This window comes from Temnothorax americanus, unplaced genomic scaffold (assembly GCF_048541705.1).
Source record: "Temnothorax americanus isolate GAGA-0224 unplaced genomic scaffold, ASM4854170v1 Scaffold7, whole genome shotgun sequence".
NCBI lineage: Eukaryota > Metazoa > Arthropoda > Insecta > Hymenoptera > Formicidae > Temnothorax > Temnothorax americanus.
The window spans coordinates 97,993-114,012 of NW_027509792.1; the positions used below are offsets into that span (position 1 = coordinate 97,993).

A 16,020-nucleotide genomic window follows, 5' to 3' on the forward strand; every position below is an offset into this window, starting at 1 on the left:
TTTGCGTAATTATCTCCCCTTCTTGTCCTCTCACCTCGCGTATAGTTTTCGAAAAATTTACTCAAAGAACATTGTCTCGGATATTTCTTTAATTTACATTTGAAGCAATACGCATTCGCATTGCTTCAAATATAATGGATTTTATTATAATTGGTTCTTTTCTTGTTATCCTCGCTTCTATTCTAATCTCATCCATTTGATTTTTGATTGTATACGTCTGTACGTTGCCGCCAATGTAAGCCGGATTTTTTACGCGTGCGCGATAAATGTGACTCCAAATAACTAAAGCCCCTTGCACGATAGGCGATAGCGAGACAGCGCGACAAAGTTGCTGATTGCTGACGGGCCTCCGCACAATGAAAATTCTTCAATTGAAACAAAGGAGAAGAGGAATGCTTTGAAGACGCTTTGTAGCGCGCGCGTCAAGTGAACCAATCGCAGGCTTGAAAAGGCACCTTTACTTCTCTAGGGACACTAGTGGTTCTGGAACGCAGCCCTAGTTTGAAGTTTGAAATTACACACGTGTGGTGCGATACCATCGACACAGCACATGTCCTTTATATAGCAATGGTCCATGTTGACGATGGGTTATGGGCAATGGGCACATGGGTCTGAGTGCGACATTCGTGTTTTAAATGGATAGATGAAATTATTCCCCGATATTATTTCGGGATAAACAAACGGAGAGATAAGAAGAAGATCACAATGAAGACACGGAAATGGGAAGAACTGGATGTGCGATTGAGTGATCCTATACTGAAAACGCTCAAACAGTTGAGATTTTTCAACGTGACACCGGTTCAGGTAACATACCACGTACATCGTCTCACAACCGACAGAAACACGCTTGTGTACATATATACACGTCTGTTTAGTATTTCGTTTATAGACGCAACATTTATATTGCGATATGATATGTTTTGTTTCATTTCTAGGCAGCATGCATACCGTTATTATTGAACGGTAAGGATGTTGCGGCGGAAGCGGTTACAGGCAGTGGCAAGACACTCGCTTTTCTTATTCCTCTACTGGAGATATTACAAGTAACCTTTCAACTTTTCAACCTCTTAACCTCTCGACCACTTTCAACCTGTCTCAACCTCTCGCTCTCGCGTGCATTTATCTTTCGAAACGTTTAGAAAATGGCAGATTTTTCGTAACGTTCAACCACTACTATGTACATACATCGCTGCGCGTCATGATTTTAATGATAATATTGGAAATGCGTTAAAAACAAATATTACTTGCGCTTAAAGACATAAACAGATTAAGCGAAAGATTTGTCAATCGCACGTACGTGAGAGATAGAAGCTGAATTAACGTAGACATCGAGTACTTTGATTTGTTTACTTTTTTTTATTTATCTTCTTTTTCTATCGACTATCGACTACCGACCGTTGACTAGCTATTCTACAGATTTATGTTTTAATGTAATATAATGTATTAAAAAGTTTTATCGCAACACGTGTATAGAAGCGAACTGAAAAATGGAAGACTATGGAGGTAGGAGCGATAGTGGTCAGTCCTACGAGAGAACTGGCTACGCAGATTAGTGAAATTTTAATCGAGTTTTTGGAGAAAATACCATCGTTGACGCAAGTGTTACTGGTTGGCGGTGTGACGCTTGAGAAAGATGCAGAGAAATTGAAGAAAGGAGCTAATATTATTGTCGCCACACCTGGTAGATTGGAAGATATCTTGTCTAATCGTAATTCCATCAATTTGAATCTGTGTGTAAAATCTTTGGTAATTAGCTCGTCTTCTCGTCTAACGATCTCATTTGTATGCAAGAGAAATTCCCAAATTATTAACTACTCTAAAGGTATTTACGTTACTTTGTTCTAGGAATTTCTTGTATTGGACGAGGCAGATAGATTACTAGACTTGGGATTCTCTGCGACTTTGGATAGTATTTTAAGCTATTTGCCGCGTCTTAGAAGAACAGGACTGTTTTCTGCGACACAGACGAAAGAACTGCGGCAATTGATCAGGGCAGGACTGAGAAATCCAGCGTTAATCGTTGTGAAAGAAAAGTCTAATGTTTCCACGCCTGTAAATTTAAAAAATAATTTCACAATTGTCCATCCTGAGTACAAGTTGCCAGTGATGATAGATTTTATACGCTTGATAGGATTTAAAACCAAGTACATGATATTTTTACCTACCTGCGCGTGCGTGGATTATTTCAGTCGAGTTATAGAGGCGTGAGTGCATAATTGACAAATATCTAATATTACAGATTTATTTGCTACTAAATTCCATATACTTAATTTTACCATCTGAAATGTCTCTGTTGCTTTTCGTTTGCGACATTTTTACTTTATTGTCAAACAACACAATTTTTTTCCAATTTATTTTCTCACCGTAATCACAAGTAATAATAGAGATGTTTCAGATCAGATTAGGCAAAATATTCTCTACGAGTGGTTGTATGCAATAATGCACGTATGTGTTTCACGTATATGTATATGCGTGCACATATTTATTACAGATTATTACCATCGATAAATGTACTTGCTCTACACGGTAAAATGAAAAGCAAGAGGTATAAAGTATTCGATAAATTTCGACATGCCGGAAACGGTATTTTGATATGCACAGATGTAATGGCTCGCGGAATCGATATATCAGAAATAGACTGGGTATTGCAATATGACCCTCCCTCTATGGCTAGCAGTTTCGTACACAGGTAACCTAACAGGTGTTACGTAGTATTATATAGAAGCAAATGTATATTGATCGATGTTTTAAAGATTTATTCTCCGACTCTAAAACGTAATTTTTTTATCGTATAGATGCGGTAGAACCGCTAGGATTGGTAATGAAGGAAACGCATTGCTGTTTCTTCTAGAAACAGAGAGTGCGTATGTAGATTTCATTAAAAGAAATCAAAAGGTCGAACTGCATCGAATGGAAACGAAATTGAACGAGGATACTGTTGATGAATGCTTACGGTGTATGAGGCAGATGCAACAAAAGGATCGACTTATGTTTGATAAAGCCAACCGTGCCTTTGTTTCATATGTGCAAGCGTATAGTAAACACGAATGTAATTTAATTCTTCAGTTAAAAGATATCGATTTGGGAAAATTAGCTATGGGTTTTGGTCTTTTGAGAATGCCAAAAATGCCAGAGCTCAAGGGGAAGAATGTGTCATCTTTCGTTTGCCCTGAAATCGATGTAAACGCGATACCTTATGCAAACGAACAACGTGAATTACGTAGAATTAAAAAATTGAGCGAATACCGGAACACTGGCGTTTGGACGAATAATTACAGATGTAAGCAAAAGCGAACTGAATCCTGGTCTGAAGCCAAAAAGAGAAAACTCGAGAGACAAGAGAAACGAAGTAAACGAAAGGAGAGGAAGGAATTGAAACAATTTTCAACAACTTGCAATAAAAAGAAGAGGAAGCGAATAAATGACGAAGATCTTGAGCAATTGGCGAAAGATATAGCATTAATTAAAAAATTTAAGAAGAGGAAGGTAACTCGTCGATTTCTTCTGTATTACAAAACCAAATCTCTCCCCACCACCACCACCCCCCCCCTCTCTCTTTTTCTCTCCTTCCCCTCCACACACACTCATACTCTTAACTTTTCTATTTTTATTGTTTTGTATTTCATATTTGTACCTTCATATTTAATTGCAGATATCGCAGGAAGAATTTGATACGGCTTTCGAAGTCTGAAACTATTGGACATAATTGCGCGAGACATGTTTAAGATATACTTCGATCAAAATTCTCATTTTCTTAATGTTTTCACTCTGTACGTGGTTCTCTCAAAATATATTATACGTGTGAAACTTGGTAATGTAAACGCACAGTTAGTATTTTCTTGCGATTCCTTTTTCCTTTGAGTTAATTCCTGTAAAATGTTTACAGAATTCGTATCATTACGTAGGTAAATGGAGCGTTAGAAATTGTCGCGTTTGTGACGAGTGATAAATGTTTATTTGCAGGAGATAAGGATCGCTCAGAGGGGATTCATTTGTTGACTTTGCTATGTTATAAGATTTGACACGAATACGAAGTTCAAGCGTGCAAATAACGTGCACGCGATAAAATCCAAGACTCGCCTTTGTATGCTCTGCTCGTCTCTATCTTTGTTGGGTCTTTAAAAGCGTCCCCACTACGCGACGGGGCCAGGATAACGCGGTGGAAGGGAGCGAAATCTACTAACACTAATACCAACAGACGTACGTGGTACGTGCAGGGCAACGCGCGCGCGCGTGTTTATGTGTATGTACATGTATATGTATACCTTTTGAAAGAATGGGGCTGTCTGTGTCTCGGAAAATCACAAAGTATTGGTATGGATAGTCATGTCGGATAGTTGCTTCGATGATTCATGCTCGTTCGTGTTGTATGTCAAGCGAATGCACGAGATAAATTTACGTTAAATATAAGAGTCGTCTTCCAATAATAAGAGTCTTTATTCTCATGTTGGAAAATGGAAGAGGACGCGACAAATCGCCCAAAGTGGCTGTTGGAACTGGAAAGTCGTAAGCGGAAGGTACCTACCCTAGGTCAAATTTCAACATATACCTGTACATACTTTGGTTAAAAGTTAAAAGTCGATAGATGAGAGGGAAGCGTAATGTATATAAAATTAAGATTGAAAGAGAGTCAATTGATTGTATCGTTCTTTACGTTTGCTCAGCCACGTTTAGCGCACGAAGCTGGAGCTGGTGCACCATGCACAAACTGTAATTCCGCGTGTCCTGGTCTCGATCTGCATTTCTGGCGAAAAATTTGCAAGAATTGCAAATGCGGTCGAGATGATCACGATGTCGATGACGATGAATTCCCGCAATTTGATCTGCTACTTGGACCAAGCCTTGGAAAGTTTAAAAAGAAGTCCATGCGTAAGTATTATTTATATACATAATTAATCGCAACTATATAAAAGTGTTATATTTTTCACTCTTTTATAGTTGCAAGTTGCAAGGTATGAAATTGGAAATTTTTAAAAAATCTATCAAATTTAACACGAATAACGACACTACTTTTACGATCACATATACGTAACACATTGAACGTTTTGTTTGTTTAAAGTAATATATGGTCAAAACATAATTTCTATTTCTGAGTAAAATTCTGAGTCAGATTCTTATGCGAAACTTAATATCTTTATAAGATATAAAGGAAAGGTATTTTTATGTGTGCGTGCGCGCGTGTATGTACATATGGTATGTATATGTGATAGATACACGCACCACATCTACCTCTTACGTTAAAAATTGATCTTTAGGTTTGCAAGTAAATAATAAGAAACAAAACGATGGTGAAACTACATTCGAGTGGGTGCCGCCAGATACAACTAAAGAACTTGCTGTGGATTATATGAAAGCTTTGCCTGCGGAGAAATTGCCGATTAAAGGATCCGTCGGTGCTGTTTTGAGAAGGCAATTGTTACAGAAACAACTTCCCCTTCATGATATCGATTATAAAGTCTGTGATGAACTTAGCGAACAGGAGCAGAAACAATTTGAAAAATATTTAGAGAATATAAAGAGATATGTAGGGCAAGGCAAAGTGATGAAGGTAAGTCATATATAGCGACTTGACTCTCAACAGCGTACATCTCAACAATAAATCTTATTTTAGTTGCAGATTTGTAAGATTATGTAAATATCGCACAGATATTTACATATTTGAGATTTTTTTTCTCAAATGAGAGTGCTTCAAGTGCATTTATCTATTTCTCTAGCGCGCATTTATATTTCGTTTCGCATAACGTAGATATTATTATTTTCAGATGTTCGGTGCTCGCCCATTTGATCGTTCTCTCATGACACCTGTCAATGCAACCGATATGCAAAAGTGCAGTCCACAGCATAAATCTCATTCTCAGGTATCTTCCACTGGTGTTCAATTACGTACACCGAGTAGCTTTGCTGTGAAAGGTCCGTACGCGAGGCATCCGTATGAAGCTCAAAATAAACGAGACGCTTCTACAGTCGTCATAAATAACGATGAGGTATTTAGTACAAAGGAGTATAACTATACCCTAGACAATGTGTCTGTCAGCAGCAGTATCGCGAGATCGCAACCGATCGAAGGAAAATTGACTTGTGAGAATTTCCAACGTGCACACGTGCACGATACTGTATCGGTAAAAGGTATAAACGAAAAAGGTATAGATGGCAAGATGGTTAATTCTTCGATTCTCACACATCTCGCTGAGCAAGAAATCGTATCCGCTCGCGAGAGGCATGCTTTCGGAAATTACACTCCTCCTCACGGAGGAGACGCTTTCGAAGGAGGACACGGAGAAACGCGATGCCTGAACGATACCGCGTCGCGCATCGCGCATCCAGAAGATGCGCATAACGACGAGACGGCTTTCATCGCGGAATCCATGCTGGCGGACGCGCTTCTTCCGCCCAGTGCGATACACGCCAACGATATTATCGGAAGTACACTGGACGAAAAAGGATTGACGTTTATAAGGGAGAAGCTCGCCGATAAATATAACGTCGCGGAGAATCCAGTCGCGATGCGCGCTGTTTCCAAATCGCTCCGACCGTTAGACACGAGTAATACGTCGTATCCGCGTAGCGGAGGAGTCAAGGAAATCGCTGCTGCGAAGAACCCTTTCGAAACGGCAGAGATAATCGCTCCTTTAGAAGCAGAGAGAAAGATGTATAAACCTCTGTCCGAAGTAATCGAATCGACCATTCTACCTGCCAGTAGTACCGTCAGTACCGACGTAAACGAACGAAAGCGATGCGGCGCGGGCGGTTTGTTGTCGAATAGCAAAGTGGCGAATAACGATTCGCTGGTGACGGATACAACTAAAGCCTCAATTACGGAAAGCATTGTGGATCCATTATCGAGCAAACGCATTATTTCCACAGATCCTACTTTTCCCACGTCGAACCTATCAACGCAAGCTCCTGATTCGCAAAAGCCTATCGATGCAAAATCCAATCCGTTGCAAGTCGAGTTGAGTAGTGGGATCCTGCAACCGTCCCTCATACATTCCGAACAGTTGCAAAATCAAGTGTTTCCTCACATCGTTGGAAACTTGAACGAACAATGCGTACGGTATACGCAACTTGCGGACCGTCTAAAAGATACCATTGAGAGCTTAAAGCTGGACTCGACAAGAATGCACGAGTGCGAAAAATGCCACGAGGACATACGCGTCGGCGACGTAGTCGTAATCGCGGAGAAGGCCAATAACGCATCCTGGCACCCTGGCTGTTTCGTTTGTTCGGTATGCAACGAATTGCTGGTGGACCTCGTATATTTTTATTACAAGAATAAATTGTATTGCGCAAGAGACTTGGCTGCATTTCTAGGAATTCCTCGATGTTTCGCTTGCGACGAGGTAAGTGTGCGGGAGACATTTCTCATTTTTTAAACGCACATCCTTTTAAGCGCGGGTCGCGTTCTTGCCATTCGCGTTCGACCAATTTCAAATCGACTTGAATTAACTCGGCAAAAATATCGATCGAAAGAAGAAATCGCTCATTATCGCAACTTTTCAATTTAGAATACTAAAAAGTATGTAATATTGAAAGACTATCAATTGTAATAATAATTTGTTATTATTATAATTTTAATAATCCATATTATTAGATATAACTTTAATAAATATTTTCAAGCCACGAGAAATGGCTGAAAATGACAACAGTGGTGATTCGACCAACCATTTCTATTTGCTGCAGTTGATCTTTGTACGGGAGTACACGGTTGCGGAAGGGCATAATTATCACGTGAAGCACTTTTGTTGCTGGGACTGTGACGTACCATTGGCTGGGCAACAATACATTACCGAAAACGATCGACCATTGTGTCTGCCTTGTTATCAAAAATCATATGCAAAAACATGCGCCGCTTGCAATGTAGTGATTGCCGCCGATCAACAAGGAGTAGCTATAAAAAATTTAAACTTTCACGCGACTGAAGTTTGCTTTTGCTGTTACAGCTGTAAGAGAAACTTACTGAACGGTAGAATGGCGATAAAGAAAGATAAATTGTTTTGCAGTAAAGAGTGCGTCGCAAAGTTTTGCAATTAGTAAATCAATAATATATAATAGACAAAAGAAGTCCGACTGCTATTTTCTGACGTGTTGTTTTTTGTTGCGAGAGAGAAATATAATTACGTAATTCCATTATGAGAATATAAGAAACATGAAGTATTAAAACGTAAAATGTGTCATTAATTACTACTAATAGTTAAAAAAAGTCACGAAAGAACTTGAGAAAATGTATTACGTACGAGATTTTGTGCCGTAAATCAATTATAACCCGATTATAACTGTTGTAAATCGAAGATGAATCATTTTTGTTTAACTGTATTTTAATCCTTTTGTTTAAGCTTATAGTGATTTTCGTACGTATTTATGTACATACGTATGGATGTTCGTTTTCGCTTCGGAACTAGTGCAATTAGAAAATGAAACAAATATATTTTCTTTCATCCTAACTTATTGCACTTGTTCAGAAGTGCAGCGGAAACGAACAGGCCTAATAACTCTCAAGTCTCTCTCTCTCTCTCTCTCTCTCAAAACTTTAATAATTTATTGTTGTAATGTGTACGTACACATACTTACGTTAATTTATGAAGCGCGATAGTCATACATTTTGATTCTAAAGATGGGAGGGAAAGACGATAGAGAATGTTTTTTTCGTTGCGTTTCTTTACAATTATATTTGAAGACGTAAAAAAATAGGAAGATTTGTGGTCAATAGCTCTTAAATGTAAGTTTCTTATACACATTTCAGTTATGTCTTTAACATTGGTTACGTGTAGGTTTGATGAAGAACCACAATTACTCATATATATTCAATATATATCTATATGCTACGGGTTAATTTCCAATACATGAAAATATAGCGTTATTCTTTTAATTTAAACAAATTATCATCTATCTCAATCGTTCGATAATATAAATTTAATGCTTTTGGTGTTCCATCTTCGGTTATCTCTTCATATTTACACAATATGAAATTTATCATCCATCATGAAATATAGAGGTGCTACGTGCTACAGAAATTTCGAAATTACCTTTCTCGTATCAGCTATTAGCGATTTACTTCAGGAATAACGAGTTGATGAAATAAAAATTCCATTCTTTTCGGTATTTCTAGATATCAATATACAGTTACATAATTTACCGATACTAAATATACGATATTTACGTTAAACCGCGGTATAAGAAATAACGATAATTACGATATACGATATACGAAATTTAAGGATAATATAAAATATTCCCCACATATGCACGTACAGGTACGCACCGATACACCATTGTGCGCGTGCGCGTGCACACATCGTTCAACAATCGTCAGGAATCATCTTGCAAACATGCCGTGTTCTTTATTCCGAATCGCTATCAACAACAGATTGAATACGCCTAAACGTATTACGAGCCTCTCGATGTCGCGGCGGCGTGTCCGGAGGTGTCGTTTTCTTAACGTTTTCCATATTTCTTTGCGCACGCGTAACTCTTCCTGAAATAGAAACCAATTTAACGTGCGCGCTATGCTCTCGCGATATCATTAATTAATATAATATAAATTGACACAAAAAAACTTGACAATATTTACCTTCAGATATAATATTCGACGTGTCCAGTTCGGATTCCTCCCTTATTTCTCGCGCTCGTTTACATTTTTCGAACGTTGGCCTGCCACTAACGCCATTTTTTTCCAACAATTCCTTTAGGCGCTTAATTTTTGCAGCGTTACTTTTACAATCAGCCCAAATGTCATTGTAACATTTTACTCTCACGCCAGCGACACTTAAATATTTCTTCAACGCTTGTATGCGTCTATCTTGTGGTTTCTGAAACAATTTAAACGCTCGTGGAAAAAAACAGCGCACAGCGCGCAGCGCAGCGGTTTGAATGGCTATATCGTAAAGTTTATCTGCCTGTATAAACTGCTATACTTACAGCATTGCTACGTCTCCCCCTTCTACCTTTCATAGATCTCTCTTCTCTTTCGGAATTATCGCTTTCATCTTTATTCGAAGATTCCTTTCCCGATAATTCTTCCTCTATTCCATTTTTAGTTTTTGTCGTTTCATCCGCTCTCTCTGCTTCAGTCGCGTCTTCATCTTCGTCGGATATACATTGGGTATTCTTCTTGTGGGAATTTCCTCTCATACCTCTACCTCGTCCTTTTTTTGACTCAACCGAGCGATGTTCGTTCGATGACTTCTTCGCGGTCGGAGATGACTTTTTCATCTTCTTTTTTGTTCGCGGACTGTAATCCTCATCGGAATTGCTGTTCTGGCTATTCTCCGAGTCAGAAACCTTCAGTTTACTGAAACTTGTTCGCGAACCTCTTCTCTTCCCCCTGGTCTTTTCCGATTTAATCTTCAACGTGTCGGCGAGCACTCGCTGCGAATCAGACTTTTCTCTATCCGACGAGCAGTCTAGTTCCGACTCATTTGGTTCGGCTTTGACGATTATCGTCTTTGGCCGTGGATTTGCATCTTTTTCGTTTTCGCTCTCAGAACTCGAATCATCTTTGTCGCTCGCATATTCAACCGAAAGCTCCAGTCCATCTACCACTTCTGTGTCCACAGTACGTTTTTTGCCGGTATGTCGTTTCCCCATCTCATCCTTCTCGCTGTTTTCCTTTTCATCTATCGTTTCGTCGATTTCTTCTCCAACTACCTTATTGCCTTCCATTTTCATTTTCTTGTTTTCAAGAGTGGACATTACATGTGTATTTGTAGCAGGCTTTTGGGCTGGACTGTCCTTTTTTAGTATATATATATATGGAAAAAAAAAGACATAATTATGAAGGGCCCAGACAACATCTCGTTCATTGTATGCGCAAATTAAATTAAATCTAATAAACAGAATGTATCTCACGTAAGCTAATTTTAAGGTCAAAACATCAATACAGTTTGGATCGCACTACGCTACAAAATATAGTAGAAAAAAAAGTAGTTGAAGGGAAAAAAAAGGAAGAAAATTTAATATAAATTTTTGATATCTAAAGATCAACTGTCTAAGCTTTCGGTAGTGATGTAGTTTGTATATTATTACCTCATTTTCAATAATTTCCTTCTTAACATTTATGTCTCCAGGACTATCGTTCAGAGCAATGTTATTCTCATCTAAAGGGCTTTCATTCCCATTATCTCGTTTCAATTTGTCACCCCGTATCTCTTTATTCTCCCCGTCTGTATCTGATTCGGACTGATTCAGGGATGTCGGTTGTACCGTTTGCTCATTTTCTGGACACAATGTATATTTTTCTTTCTTCACGTTACATTCGTCCATATTGTTTTTGTCTGAAATAATTTCAGCGTTGTCATCTTTTATCATTCTCGATTGTTCGCCGAAGGAACTTATTTGTTGTTTTTTAGCAGGTAACTCTGCATCGTCTTCAGAATTTTCTACTCGTAGCCTTTTCCTCGGTAGTACACCGTCTGTAGAATCTGACGACAGTTGTAATTTGTCCATGTCTCCTTCCTCAGTTTCACTGTGATCGGATCCTACCATTTTATAATAGTGATCTGAAATAATTGCACGTTTCATTGTCAAGCGTTGTAAAAGGTATGCATAAGCTGAACGACGAGACTTGCTGGTGTGTGTGTGTGTGTGAGATTAGAGACACGTAGCGCGTAGAATTTTTGTAAAAATGTCAAGAGTAAACAACAAACCCTCCTATTTTACGTTGATTAGAAGGAGCCTTACGTGTACCTTTCAACGACGCCAATTATATCGAGGATGTGCTGAATTTCAACGACGGGCGACGTAACGATTTTCCTGCGCGTTGAATTACGTTAACTGAAAAATTGTTTCTCGCCTCTCACTCTCGTCGCTCATCGAGAATCAACAATCTTGCAAAGAAAATTTGTCGCGTTGCGGATAAATAATGATTCAAACCATCGATGTTCCTATATAAATCACGCGCAACACTTTCGTTGTCGCAAAATATCAATATTCTAAATTATACGTATTGCCACTTTACGACAAATATTCACATAATCATCATAATTTACGGTCGCGTAAATACGTTTGCGCGGCAAAATCTACACGTTAATGCGAATATGGAGGATTCCGGATTCGTTCGTATTCGTTTTTTCTAGGGAGAAGAATATTACCAGAATTAGGTGGGTTTTCATGGGCAATTGAAATGCTGCAGGCTGCAGCCGCTGCAGGGCGCAGCAGCAGCAGCGCGCGGCGAGAGCAGCTGCCCATGAAAACCCATCGTTACATATGCTGTGCGACGCGTATGGAGCACCACACAACGCAACACAGCCTGTGTGAACAAAAAAAATATAAATAAAAATATATAAATATCAAATATCTATTGATTCAAGAATCAAGAGAATTATTAAAAGACTGAAATACCGAATTTCTCAAACATAGCAGTTTGCTAGGGCGAGCACACGGTTATGGTAATTCTTATTTGCTACTTTATTTCGTTCTGCATAAACGCTGTATAATTTCTGTATTCTGTATAAATTCTGTGCATTACTAGTTGTATTTTTTTACAGGATCGCGTAGATACTTGTAAAACACAAATTAACAAAGTCAAATACAAGAATGAAGATATCGGCTCCGTTGTGCACGGGAAATCAAGCAAAAAGTCGAAATCTAAAAAGAGAAAAGTTAATAAAAAGGAATACAAGAAGCGCGAGAAAAAGAGAAAACGCTCATCCTCGAGCAGCGTGAATATCAAAGATTTTACAATTCTTGGTTAACATTTGTACAACTGTACGATACGACATAAAATTTTTATGAAATATCCTTTTAGGAAAACGACGACGGCGATGAATTCGAATGGGTGGAGAGAAATGACGGAGGACAAGTCTCGTCGTGTACCGTTGAAAATCTTGCTGATCGTAAGATACAAGAAAATCAGATTGAAAGAGACGAATGGATGAATGTGGAAAGTTTTGTTCCATATTTATCAAAGCCCATCGGTGCAAAACTACAAGGATCGGACACAACGGAGAAAAGCAAGACTGAGATTCTTCCAAATGAACCAGGGCAAAGTGACAGAGAATTGAATCCGTACTGGAAAGACGGAGGTGATGGGTTACCTCGAAGGAATCCAGGAAAACCTGACAATCCCAAGATTTTGGATGCGACGTGGCTAAAAAAGAGTCTTCGGCGTGCCGAGGAACAAGCTGTTCGAGATGGTAAATGTCTAGAGGAAGTGGCTGCTGAACGTTGGGGTGTAAGTTAATTGAGAGAGATAACAATTTGTACTACGAAATGCTACGTTAATAGTTAATGATAGAAATAAAGCTGTTTTTCTTATCGTTAGTCCCTAGAAACTATACGAACGATGATAACCGAAGCGGAAAGAGTGTCCAGTGCCGAACGGAATAAACTGTATCGCGAAAGGTCACGCAATGACGGAAACAACGAAGATTTCTATAGAATTTCCGGTCTGAGAATGAGAAAGCATTCGAGATCGAGATCTAAAAGTAGAGACCGCGTTGAAAAACACGCAACATCTGACTACTCGTCCCAACGTCGCGCAGAGTTAAAACAAACTTATCGAAGACCCAAAGATAACGACGATCGTTATCGACGGACTATGCCTGCCAGTAGTCGTATGAAAAATTGGAAAAAAGATAAAGAACGTCGAGTTATCGATTTACCTGCATCCGAGCCGAAAGAAGTCGATTTAGGGAACGTTGACAGCGCGAATGACATGGATGAGGGAAAAAGCATTGTTTTCACCGAAGCGGAAATGAACAAATTAGGAGCAAGAATTATTAAAGCTGAATTAATGGGCGATGATGTATGCTTCCTGTTTTATTAAATCTTGTTAAATGTCACGTTCAACTTGTTTCGATCTTACGTTTTACTTATCGGAATGGATTTATTTATCTAGGACGTGGCAGCGCACCTTAAAATCCAATTGGAGCACGCGAGAAAGCACGTTGCATCGTGCAGTACCAATGCGCAGGAGGATAATGTAATTCTCACGAGAACCGATGCAAAAGGTACGCGCATTTTTCTTTCGTTTCAAATACGTGTGAAAATGAATCGTGTTCACATTGAAATTACATGGAAAAATATATGCGTGTTAGGTACCGCAAGACCGATACAACCTAGAAGTCGATCTAAGCGAGAAAATTACGGAAAGAAGAAAACTATCGAGACGCATATCTCTGGTGAGAGAGTGCGCCATTTCATAGACGATGATAAATATTCCTTACGAGAAATGGTGAGTAATGGTTTCGAAACGATTAGTCTCGAAAAGTCTCAAAGGATTGCAGCGCAAATTTTTATTTGGCAGTTTCAACGAGAGAAAGGAAGGTCCACGAACGAAGACGAAGCACGTTTCGCTAAACTCGCTTCTAGAGTAAGTCGATTGAGTGAACTCGAAATCGCGTTGAATGAATATTGAAAATAATATCGAAAATAATATCTCCTTTTGCAGAGCATGGATGACATAGATGATATATTTGAGCGACAAATTATACGAACGGATTTGGAAGCGAGACAAGACAAGTTGGATCGTACACAGGCGATTAAGGAGCACAAAGATTTATCTAAATGTATGGACAATTGTTGGTGGTGCCTCGATTCGAAAAATATGTTGAAGCACATGGTCGTTGCAATGGACTCTGTGATTTGCTTAAGCCTACCCGCTTGTACCTCCTTGAGTAGTGGTCATTGTATATTGACTCCTGTACAACACGTGGCGTGTCAGTTGCAACTAGACGAAGATGTATGGGATAGGTTGAAGGTGATTGTATATACATATATATAATTAGAGTTTCACATCGGTACCACTCTGCACAATGACACGAAATTGCGTGATACACACATTTTTACAGGAATTGAAAAGAAAATTAATAAAGATGTTTACGAAAGAAGATCTTTATCCGATATTCTTTGAAGTGTATAAAAGACGTTGTAAATTTTCACATATGCAATTAGAATGCATTCCCTTACCGAAAGAGATTGGCGAGTTGGCACCGATATATTTTAAGGTAAGTAAATCATTGCGTTACAATTACGATATAAGATTCGTATTGTTAATCTTCAAACTTTAATAGTTAGCTTCTTTCTTTCACAGAAAGCTTTATTGGAATGCGAAATTGAATGGTCCATCAATAAGAAAATTGTCGATCTAACGTGTAAAGGTATACGCCACGCCATACCGAATGGTTTATCATATTTTACGGTAGAATTTGCTTCGCATCCTGGTTATGCTCATGTGATCGAGGATGAGGAAATGTTTCCGCGGAATTTTGCCAAGGTGAGACATACTCACTAATTATTGTATTAAAATTATTTACTCCAAGACTCTTCGGTTTTTAACGTAAACTGATGCTTTTTATTTATTTATTTATTTATTTATTTTTTTATTTTTAAGGAAATAATAGGAGGGATGCTGGATTTGGATCACAACCTGTGGCGCAAACCAAAAAAACTAAGTTTTGAGGAACAAAGAGTAAAAGTATTAGAGTTTACAGAAAAATGGAAAAAGTATAATTCTCTACAATCGGAAAGCAATTAATCGTTTTACTCGGGAAAAAAAATGATACAATTGTAAATTTAAATTTAATTGTGTATATTTTTTATTCTTAAACAAATCTTTCTTTAATCTCTGTACATACAGCGTTAACAAATATCACGTAGTTAATGAATTTTACATATGTCGATATATAGTTCATGTTTATAGGAAAATTTTGCAAAATTATTTCTCATCGTAAATCACTGTAAATCACGCAAACCGATGCTTTTCAGAAATGTCTTTTCGACAAATATTGTTAAATGATAATACATCAGTCTATCATTTTTCTATCTGTAGATTTATCTCGTCAATAAAAAATTTAAAAAGAAAGAAAAGATGACCTTTAACTAAAAAGAACAGACCATTGACAGCAACTGCAACTGCACATGATTGGGATGCAGAAAGAGAAAAGAGATACGCCTTCTCTTTCTCTCTATCAGGATTTTGACGATATCGCCTTATGGCTAGACTCTAATGAAACCAATGCAGGATCGCGAATTGAAGACTCAGTGGAAACTAGGCTTGTGTTATACATATATCTGTTTACACCG

At 38.3% G+C, this 16,020-nt stretch overlaps 4 protein-coding genes across 6 annotated transcripts; 3 read left to right on the forward strand and 1 right to left on the reverse strand.

The window, feature by feature from the left end:
• Positions 1–145: 145 nt before the first annotated feature.
• LOC143906153 (putative ATP-dependent RNA helicase DDX55 homolog) lies at positions 146–3,821 on the forward strand. The gene is made up of 7 exons (XM_077422008.1): positions 146–804; positions 936–1,043; positions 1,474–1,746; positions 1,846–2,204; positions 2,492–2,689; positions 2,796–3,486; positions 3,653–3,821. The coding sequence occupies exons 1-7, from the start codon at positions 706–708 to the stop codon at positions 3,689–3,691; spliced, it is 1,767 nt and encodes a 588-aa protein (XP_077278134.1). The 5' UTR covers positions 146–705; the 3' UTR covers positions 3,692–3,821.
• Tes (testin LIM domain protein) lies at positions 3,687–8,288 on the forward strand. 2 transcript variants are annotated; one of them, XM_077422000.1, is made up of 6 exons: positions 3,687–3,827; positions 3,964–4,207; positions 4,665–4,869; positions 5,256–5,548; positions 5,763–7,340; positions 7,681–8,288. In XM_077422000.1, the coding sequence occupies exons 3-6, from the start codon at positions 4,866–4,868 to the stop codon at positions 8,029–8,031; spliced, it is 2,226 nt and encodes a 741-aa protein (XP_077278126.1). In that variant the 5' UTR covers positions 3,687–3,827; positions 3,964–4,207; positions 4,665–4,865; the 3' UTR covers positions 8,032–8,288. The 2 variants fall into 2 exon arrangements, with proteins under 2 accessions (XP_077278126.1, XP_077278125.1); XM_077421999.1 differs by lacking the exons at positions 3,687–3,827; positions 3,964–4,207 and adding an exon at positions 4,267–4,517.
• A 786-nt stretch (positions 8,289–9,074) lies between these two features.
• On the reverse strand, positions 9,075–12,039 carry LOC143906155 (uncharacterized). 2 transcript variants are annotated; one of them, XM_077422010.1, is made up of 5 exons: positions 11,683–12,039; positions 11,023–11,495; positions 9,916–10,728; positions 9,569–9,806; positions 9,075–9,472 (listed from the first exon to the last, which is right to left on the reverse strand). In XM_077422010.1, the coding sequence occupies exons 2-5, from the start codon at positions 11,479–11,481 to the stop codon at positions 9,339–9,341; spliced, it is 1,644 nt and encodes a 547-aa protein (XP_077278136.1). In that variant the 5' UTR covers positions 11,482–11,495; positions 11,683–12,039; the 3' UTR covers positions 9,075–9,338. The 2 variants fall into 2 exon arrangements, with proteins under 2 accessions (XP_077278136.1, XP_077278137.1); XM_077422011.1 differs by having other exon boundaries at positions 11,677–12,039.
• Positions 12,040–12,194: 155 nt separating this feature from the next.
• LOC143906150 (CWF19-like protein 2) lies at positions 12,195–15,760 on the forward strand. Its single transcript, XM_077422001.1, has 11 exons — positions 12,195–12,383; positions 12,483–12,656; positions 12,743–13,168; positions 13,259–13,741; positions 13,835–13,946; positions 14,034–14,170; positions 14,243–14,308; positions 14,387–14,695; positions 14,787–14,942; positions 15,029–15,211; positions 15,329–15,760. The coding sequence occupies exons 1-11, from the start codon at positions 12,381–12,383 to the stop codon at positions 15,470–15,472; spliced, it is 2,193 nt and encodes a 730-aa protein (XP_077278127.1). The 5' UTR covers positions 12,195–12,380; the 3' UTR covers positions 15,473–15,760.
• Positions 15,761–16,020: the final 260 nt, after the last annotated feature.

Excerpts from the sequence above, each read along its gene's own strand:
- LOC143906155 (XM_077422010.1), bottom strand. The coding sequence starts at position 11,481 with ATGGTAGGATCCGATCACAGTGAAACTGAGGAAGGAGACATGGACAAA. Across the intron at positions 10,729-11,022 it reads AGGAAATTATTGAAAATGAG|GACAGTCCAGCCCAAAAGCC; the intron begins GTAATAATATAC and ends ATACTAAAAAAG. Across the intron at positions 9,807-9,915 it reads GGGGGAGACGTAGCAATGCT|AAACCACAAGATAGACGCAT; the intron begins GTAAGTATAGCA and ends AAATTGTTTCAG.
- Tes (XM_077421999.1), top strand. The coding sequence starts at position 4,455 with ATGGAAGAGGACGCGACAAATCGCCCAAAGTGGCTGTTGGAACTGGAA. Across the intron at positions 4,870-5,255 it reads GTTTAAAAAGAAGTCCATGC|GTTTGCAAGTAAATAATAAG; the intron begins GTAAGTATTATT and ends ATTGATCTTTAG. Across the intron at positions 7,341-7,680 it reads GATGTTTCGCTTGCGACGAG|TTGATCTTTGTACGGGAGTA; the intron begins GTAAGTGTGCGG and ends TATTTGCTGCAG.
- LOC143906153 (XM_077422008.1), top strand. The coding sequence starts at position 706 with ATGAAGACACGGAAATGGGAAGAACTGGATGTGCGATTGAGTGATCCT. Across the intron at positions 1,747-1,845 it reads ATCTGTGTGTAAAATCTTTG|GAATTTCTTGTATTGGACGA; the intron begins GTAATTAGCTCG and ends ACTTTGTTCTAG. Across the intron at positions 2,690-2,795 it reads GCTAGCAGTTTCGTACACAG|ATGCGGTAGAACCGCTAGGA; the intron begins GTAACCTAACAG and ends TTTATCGTATAG.
- LOC143906150 (XM_077422001.1), top strand. Across the intron at positions 12,657-12,742 it reads AACGCTCATCCTCGAGCAGC|GAAAACGACGACGGCGATGA; the intron begins GTGAATATCAAA and ends ATATCCTTTTAG. Across the intron at positions 14,171-14,242 it reads AATATTCCTTACGAGAAATG|TTTCAACGAGAGAAAGGAAG; the intron begins GTGAGTAATGGT and ends TTTATTTGGCAG.